We start from the raw sequence: 8811 nt of genomic DNA on the forward strand, positions 1-8811 counted from the left end.
GCACAGCGGCAGCTGGCTACATTACACCAAATGATTAACCTTTGAACTTCTAACTCTAGACACTGTTCAAAGCTATCTAATGATAATACCCCTACTGTACTTGATGACAGTGAGTTCCACTCTGCCATATGATAGTTCTAGGAAAGAATGAAATTTTGAACACCTCAATCCTTGGTTGATAACTCTGGTACTTGGAGGCATGGCTATTTCATGTTCTTTTCTGTACTGGTATTAGGTACTTAGTAGTTGGTACTTCCACCAGTTTATTAGTCATATGAAAAACGTTCAGATGTACAAATGCATGATGTACAAAATGTCTAGATCTCTAGGACATTTAACCCTCTTCCGTGACTCATAGGTCAAACCTGTTTGCTAATTTATTTATTTATTTATTTTATTTATTGTTTGACTCAGGCAAAGCCCATATACAACATAGACAACTTACACAAAATACATGTTACGCTAATGACAGGATTTTTATTTATAGTCATGAACATCGTGTGTTTGTGGTTTAGCACGATAACTCAAGAAGGTATGGATGGATAGTCATGAAACTTGGTAGTTGGATACAAGTTTGACTGTATCAGATTCTGTATCTGTATAGCTGGTATAACCGCCCTTCGGCGTAACACACCAGCTTCTGTATCTGTATAGCCGGTATAACCGCCCTTCGGCGTAACACACCAGCTTCTGTATCTGTATAGCCGGTATAACTGCCCTTCGGCATAACACACTAGCTTCTGTATCTGTATAGCCGGTATAACCGCCCTTAATTCGGTGTAACACACCAGCTTCTGTATCTGTATAGCCGGTATTACCACCCTTTGGCGTAACACACCAGCTTCTGTATCTGTATAGCCGGTATAACTGCCCTTCGGCATAACACACTAGCTTCTGTATCTGTATAGTCGGTATAACCGCCCTTCAGCATAACACACCAGCTTCTGTATCTGTATAGCCGGTATATCCGCCCTTCGGCATAACACACCAGCTTCTGTATCTGTATAGCCGGTATAACCACCCTTCGGCGCAACACACCAGCTTCTGTATCTGTATAGCCGGTATAGCCACCCTTTGGTGATTGTTTTTGCCCCTAATGGCTTGTTATAGAACTGCATCATAATATCTGGTTTTGATAACTCATAATCTGGACATGCCAGGGTCACAAATTTTGGATAGCAGATTTGTTATGCTGGGCAAGAATATTGATGTGAGTTTGGGCCTCCTAGCAGCCTTTTCTGGAACAGCAGATGCATTTGTTTAAATGATTCAACCTTACCTCTGTGTATGTGCGATGACTCATAGGTCAACACTGTTAGTTAGTAACAGGCTATTTATATAGTCATGTGATGGCTGTCTGGTGTGACTTGTTGTTCTACTTTGTACTTGGGTATTGATTGGTTTTTGTGAGGAAGGTTTTAGGCTGGGGTTTAAAGCTGCTTTACATAACATTAGGATGACACAAAAAACAGGCCCTGAAATTAACTTTTCTTCCTATTGTTCCATCACTGTCCCAAAAATATTTTTCAATTGTCCCAAAGTGAGGATGAACTGTTCCAACCTGTTTTTTGGAAAGTATGTAACAGTTACATGTTTTATTTTGCATGCGTTCTGACTCCCAGGCGCGCTATAATTGCAGAGTAGACAGGAAATTTGGAGCCAATGAATAAATGCATAAATAAATGAATGAAAAAAGGAATGCACGGTTAGATTAATGAATGGATGAATGGGTAAGTGAATGAAGGAAGGAAGGAACGAATGAAGGAACGAACAAACGAACGAACAACCAAACGAATGACATACCTCCAGTATTGCCCCCAGTGGTCTGTAGCGTTGACTAAAGTGGGTTAGGATGAGGGTTTTGGCTCCTATGGTCTTCCCAAATGTAGCAGCCATTTCTGGAAAACATGTGAACACCGTAAACCCCAATGACAGCCTTACACTTACCTCAGATGATTTCAAATTTCCACAGGTTTTAATAGTGTAAAAGTTCAATTGTATACCATATCTTTGTATATATATCTGTTGTTATACAATGTACTTTGCATTACTTTATTCTGAAGTACTGCAGAAATCACCTTTGGAGATCTTTAAAAAAACGAACAAAATTTGCATGAAAGGAGGCTAATTTGAGGGGAATGAACAGTTACTAGTAATACATATCTGCTTACAACGTGTCATGTAATCATCTAGCCACAAAAAATTGGTTCCAAGAAGTATTGTTTACTGTACAGCAGCTCCCTCTAGAGACAAAGATCGGGATTGCACCTGCACAACAACAAAATTAAAAATTAAAAGTTTCCCCTACCAGGAGTGGAATGTCCGACCTCTATGGCCTTTGACCTCAGGCTGTTCTCCAGGGTCGCCTCGTGCACCACGACATCTGCCCCCTGGGCCAGGGAGGTCAGAGGTGAGGGGTCATGGGTGTCACCAAGGATAACTGTAGGTAGGGAAGGGGCTCACAGTTAGATAGGAAATAATATTAGTCAATTGCAGCCATGGAAAATCATCGAAACTGAAAAAGAATAAGAAGATCAACACTTACCAACTTTTCTTCCCGGTCGACTTGGCCCTACCACATCCTTGGGGTCAATCTTGAAAGTAAAAAGCTAAGGAAACAATCCGCAAGAAAATAAAGTACGATAACTTTCAAATTTCTGCCAAAAAAATTTTTGAGAAATGTAAATTCAAACATGAACCACCGGAACCCCTTTGTCACTTTTTTACGGGGCACTATATACCACGGACCCCCGTCGCGGAAGAATTGGTGTGTGCACCGCTATAGGATACGACCTGGCCGTTTTCCAGTGTGACTGTCTCGCCCTGTTTGATTCTGGAGTAGAGAGGACCGGGAGGGACTCCTAACTCCTTCAGCTTTGCTGCATCCAGTCTGCAACAGGGAAGCAACATCACACAACACATCATAGACTGTATAACAAGGTTCTTTATTCAACAAACAGTGCATGTGATGTTTCAGTGAGGCCACACTGACTTAATCTAATGGATGACATCCTCTGAAGACCCCCACACTAGTGCCCATGGGCAAATAAAAAAAATTCAGGACAAAAAAATTAAAATGCTACTAAACCACAGGAATACAAAGCTGGTATTGTGAATTGCAGCAGTATGTAGCAACGTACAAGCCGGCTTTTTGTGGAACTTATGAATCAGCACTGTAGGTATGTACTGAGTTCTTGAGTTGTGGAGCTTCAGTAGCCTGGGTGCCCGGCTCCGTATTGTCGTCTGTCCCATTGGTTGTTGAATAAAGAACAATTACATGGTACAACAAATTATGTATTTGTTTAACTGAAAAGTTGAATGAAGTGAACAAAAAGCAGACTTACTTGCCTGGTAGAGTCTTCTTCTGTATGATGTAACCGAAGCAGGGGATTCTGTGGTAGATCGCTCCAGCTTTCACTACAAACCTACTGTCTTCAAATCTGCAGGAAAAAAGTGCCAAGGCATTTACATAGCCTTGAATGGCCAATATTTGTATATAATTGTGTTTGTTTTGTTTTGTTTCCACAGCTGCATTTTTGGCAACGTCTCAGGGAGGAGCCTAATGGTACAGTATTGTGTGCAGTTTGCAAGAATTCTAGGAATGGTACAGGCATTTTGTCCACAGGCATGGAATGTCCACAGGCATGTCTCTGACCCACATCTATGCCCACATTCCTGAAAACCCTTGGGAAGACCTGTCTTCCCTGGATGGCCTTACTTTCTGTGACTTCGGGCCTCGTTCACTATACACTCAGGGGAGGAGTGCACTTTATCTGTCTAGACTTAAAAACAGGTACTGTCCCAAGTCAAAATCATGAAATGATGGCAGTGCCATGGCAATGTATGTTTTCATTGCCAGTCTTGTTAAATGTATGTGCCCAGGGATGTCTGAAAAACAGATCTGTAGATCTGAGATATATTCTGGATAGATAGTTAAGATAGAGGTTTAAAAATACACACCCTACATGTTGACAGACGTGAAAACCTGTGCCGAGAGTTTGGAAAAAAAACTGTGCAAATCAACTCTCTATCACCACTGGCTCCCTCAGACAAGAGGCGAAGTAACAGGGAGGGCAACAGGGCAAAAAAACAAATTTGACAGTATTGTAGCACGTACGAGGCGTTACTTCAAGAGCCCCTTACCCTACATTGTGAAACTCCTTAACGATTTATAGATGTAAATAATTAATGTATAATGTGTTTTTATCATGTATTTATGTATGTATGTAGAAGTTGCATTTCAACTTTATTCACAAATTAACCAGAATGATTTTTTCAAAGTTGTTATGGTGGGCAAGGAATGTAATGAAACATGCAATTCAGCCTACGGGCTGCAAAATGTTTCAATCAATAAACTTGAAACTTGACAACAATGCTGGCAAGAACTTACAAATGCCAGGCTCCTGTTTCGTCCCTCCGGATGTTCCTGCCCTCCCCTTCTCCTGGATGGACTGGTCCAGAGCTGGTATGTTCTGGGTGCCACTCCTGAAGAAGCAAGGAAATAGTACTATGTCATTTAAACACCCAATTTGTTTCTGTGGGTGCACCAGTACACCCATGCAAATATTTTTGTACATATTAAATGTATAATTGTATAGTATAATGATGCAGGTTATTCCTGGCATCGTAGTGTCAGAAAATGATAATCTTTGTTGTAGTACTTGTTCAAGATTTCGAAGTTAGCTCCCATTTCAGATTCAAACTAAGATGAGCAGTAAGATTTGTAATTTGGTTTTATTTTATTTGGTGCACCCCAAAAATTTTTTGGGGTGCACCAGTGCACCTCTTCCCCAAATTGAATTTCAAGCCCTGCTATGTATATCACTAAATGGAAAATCACGTTATGGTTTTACAAAAAAAAAAAAAAAAAGAATACAGGAACTGATTCGACTTGTGTAAAGCACCCTGCACACTGCATACCTCCCAGTCTTGAGGTAGCTGGTCCTCCACAGGTTCAAGTTTCTTGACTTTGTCTTATTTTTGTATCTCCATTTTCTATTAACTTCATCCATGTAGAAAATGAAGTTCACTCACAATATAATTATCTTATAATACATATATTCCAACACATAGAATCTGATACAATGACAATGAAGTTTAGCATGGCCCAGAGTGCAGTGGCAAATACAGAGATGGGTACATTTTACTGGCAGAAGATGATGGTAGGATTGAACGCATCGGTAGGAAACTGAGTGCTTCTGAGACTCGGGGGGCTGGAGGTCTCAGAAACAATACCTTCACCTGTCAGATTTAAGGAAACGGTGATTCTTTGATAGCCTCCGATCGTACAATTTGGCCAAAAGAGAGAGTAAAATTGGCCGAGGGAGTCCGGCTGTGGGGAGGTAGTTTCTTTCCCTCCGAACTGCGCGGCCAGTCAAACCTACAAGGCGGCCAAACTCCCCCGGCAAATATTCTCCTATATACAGCCAGCGTAGTTAGTCTGGTAGAGACTAATTCTTTGAGGTGTTTGGTGGAATAGGTATAGGTTTCTAAGGTGCATGAAACATTACCTCCCAGTCTTGAGGTAGCTGGTCCTCCACAGGTTCAAGTTCGTGCACGACGTAGGAGAAGCTGATGGGCGACCTTGAGAGTTCCAGGCAGGTTCTTAAGTACCTCCTCAGGCCCAGCGGTCCGTAGATCTCCACAGATGGAGTCTGAGACGCCTTCTCAGACGTCTTCTGAGATGTAGTAGACTGGTTCATTATTAAAATCAAAGACAAGTCCAATGGCAGCCAACAGGCTGAATTGACAGACTCGTGTACAAATTGGCAGACAATATTGGTTCGCTTAAAACATCTAAGATCATTAAAATTGCAATACAGATAAAAACAATATTTATATGAGGAAGATTACTGGGTGTCTCCCCCAAAAGCACCGAACTACGAAAAGGCGTGTGCAGTTATATGATACAATAAGCTCTGACATAGACATATATTTGGTAACAAATAGAGTACCAGGGTCCTTTCGACAAGTAAGATCCTTAACTGTACAACCTTCCATTAGTCAACTGTCAACATGTGGTCAGCAGGGCACATTAGGCACATTAAGACATTGAATTTTCTACTGAGACATCGTTACCGACGGATTCTGAGATGTCTCTTGACATGTCTGCTGACATGTCTGCTGAGATGTTTTTTGAGATGTCTGCTCTGCTAGATTTAGACTCAGGGTGCACAAGAATCCTGAAGAAAGAGTATATACATGCATAAAGTTATCATGAAAGTTCATCTGTGTTAGTAGTTACATGTTTAAAGTTAAAACTTTCGATCCACGTGACAAGCTTCACTGGGTCAGTCTACTGAGGAAGACCAGAGTGACTGGTCGAAAGCTCTAGGTGAGAGAACTTTTTTGTGATGGATCAAAAGTTGTTTAAGATCTCCCACTGACTTGATAACTTGCATACAGAGAACCACTGTAACCTCTGTAGTAGGTCAATGTTTATGCCAAGTCTGTCCAAAACAACCAGAGGACATGCCTATGAATTCCAGATTCAGAAGTCAGACAGGCCCAGATCAAACTTGTTTTTAACAAGAGTAACCCCAGTCTGGAATAAACTCTCAGCAGCAACTGTGAATAGCAGTTCAGTCAATGACTTCAAGACCAAACTGTATATATGTACATATGTATCTGGAAGTTACGAAAGAAAGAGCAACTATTGCATAAAGATGCAAGAATCATTATCTATAAATGTTTGACATAACTTACCTTGTAAACCAAACAGCTGTAAACAAAAAAAAAAGAATAACAAATTCAAATGTTGGTCATGAAGTTAACTATAAAGGTACAAATAATACAGCAAGTTCAAAATCCAAAGTCAAACCTATACTTAAAGTAGACATTTTAAATTTACTGTACATGCATACTGTGTCTTGTTCTATCATTTCTATATATATCTATATATTTGTTTATGGGAAAGTGAGTGAGTGAGTGAATGAGTGAGTGAATGAATGATTGAGTGGGTGAGAGTGAGTGATTGAATGAATGTGTGATTGAGTGTGTGTGTGTGAGTGAGTGTGTGAATGAGTGAATGTGTGAGTGTGAGTGAGTGAGTGAGTGTGAGTGAGTGAGTGTGTGAGTGAGTGAGTGAGTGAGTGAGTGAGTGAGTGAGTGATTGAGTGAGTGAGTGAGTACAATTTTATATACTTATATATTTTTAAATACTTAACCAGGACTGACTGAAAAGCAGGTCACATAAGTTTCAACCTGGCAAAATAGACAAAGTAAATAAAAGCCCAGTATATACGTAGAACTCACTGTAGGCTAGTGTAGAGGACTGCAGGCTTGTAGGACTGAACCTGGATAATGAATGCACTAAATGTGCCTACACTGTGACTGTTTTGTACATGTACATGTTTGTAACATTATTTAATATTGTTGTGTTCAACTTGTACTAGTAATTTCTATGAATGTATGTTTTAATGTATGTGCCCAGGGATACCGGAAAATCAGATCAATGGATCTGTCAGTTATGCCCTGATAAAATAAATAAACTTGAAGTAGAACTCACATGGTCTCCGTGAAGATGTGTGATGAAGATCTTGTTGATTTTGGCTGCTTTGATGCTGCTTTTCATGACCTGAATCTGACTCCCCTCCCCACAGTCAAACATCCAACATTCTCTGTCTGTCAGGGTGGAAGGAAAATCATTCTTTATTAGAAGATAAAAGACACAGAGTAAGCAAGTTCATCACATAAACTGTACCCTATGTATGGCTGTACGGGACGTTACATGAACAGTGTCCTACAATACATGGTTGAACTTCTGAACGACAGTGAGACATTCATTTGCCCTTGCTTTGTATCACAACTGTCAATTATGCCCCATAGCTATGCTGTTATGGTTTTTTTAACTTGTCAAACTATTCTAGTATCTGATAAACCGGCAAATTTTGTATAGACTGTTTTTCCTCGAGTGTTTTACATGTAAATATGTCTCTTAGGCTTACCGAATTGTCATGTCACCACACAATTCAGTAATTCTGGCTGCTGTGTTTGCGACAGTGTTGAAAATAAACCATTCACACACTAGAATGGTAATGTTAACATTTGCAAAGAAAATGCATGTGGTCCCAATGCATTTTTGACTTCGCATGGTCTAGCCTCTATCTATTCTTTATAACCGGGATTTTCGTCAATGTCTTCAAGAACTGTCTGTAGAATGGGAAAAAAACCCGCATTGTTAAGGCTACAATTTCTCGTGTTTTCATACTGCCTTTTTACTACCACAACTTGAATACCACCCCCCTCCCCCCACCATAACACATGCACTTCAAGCAACTCACCTGACTTAAAAACGACACAGGAGACGCCTCTATTCGGCATTGGGTAGCAGGACGCGGTGCCAAGAAACGTCAGATCCATCTTAAAGTGCACACAAAAAGTTTTAAAAGAAAAAACAATCCCAAAATACAGATATTTCTTCAGTTATAGATGCATGTTACGTATATTGCAGACGACACTAACACCAATTTTGACCTCTGACCTAATGGAACAAACCATCCATGGACTGAGGGAGGTACTTATAATCGAAACACAGAAATCCAGACAGAACAGTTCTGTTTGATTGTTTTTCTTTAATTACTACTGTCATATCATATTCAATCAGAAAAAAGGTCGCGTTTTATGTTGTTTTGTTGTGCAAAACGTTTACATCGTGAGAAAGCGTAACGTGCTACCTGACGTCAAACGTACTACATGGGTAATCAGGCAGACAATTCCATTGACCCACATAGTGTTCACCTCTGACCTCACGAGACGACGGAATTCCAGAGTCTTTGTTTACGTGAAGAGAAAAACCATCATAGGAAGCAG

At 40.3% G+C, this 8811-nt stretch overlaps 1 protein-coding gene across 1 annotated transcript in view; it reads right to left on the bottom strand.

Annotated features, from left to right (window-relative positions):
- The window catches only part of LOC109461553 (zinc phosphodiesterase ELAC protein 1-like), a 9090-nt gene extending 621 nt beyond the window's left edge, over positions 1-8469 (bottom strand). The window contains exons 1-11 of the mRNA XM_019757932.1: positions 8283-8469; positions 7508-7623; positions 6706-6721; positions 6079-6182; positions 5511-5678; positions 4391-4485; positions 3345-3440; positions 2794-2890; positions 2546-2609; positions 2309-2440; positions 1804-1898 (exon numbers count right to left, since the gene is read on the bottom strand). Of these exons, the coding sequence (XP_019613491.1) occupies positions 1804-1898; positions 2309-2440; positions 2546-2609; positions 2794-2890; positions 3345-3440; positions 4391-4485; positions 5511-5678; positions 6079-6182; positions 6706-6721; positions 7508-7623; positions 8283-8361 (1062 nt within the window). The 5' untranslated portion in view covers positions 8362-8469. The remainder of the gene's footprint in view (positions 1-1803; positions 1899-2308; positions 2441-2545; positions 2610-2793; positions 2891-3344; positions 3441-4390; positions 4486-5510; positions 5679-6078; positions 6183-6705; positions 6722-7507; positions 7624-8282) is intronic.
- Between the last annotated feature and the right edge of the window lie 342 nt (positions 8470-8811).

The sequence above is a fragment of the Branchiostoma belcheri genome, unplaced genomic scaffold (genome assembly GCF_001625305.1).
Source record: "Branchiostoma belcheri isolate BF01 breed outbred unplaced genomic scaffold, Haploidv18h27 scaffold94, whole genome shotgun sequence".
Classification (NCBI taxonomy): Eukaryota; Metazoa; Chordata; class Leptocardii; order Amphioxiformes; family Branchiostomatidae; genus Branchiostoma; species Branchiostoma belcheri.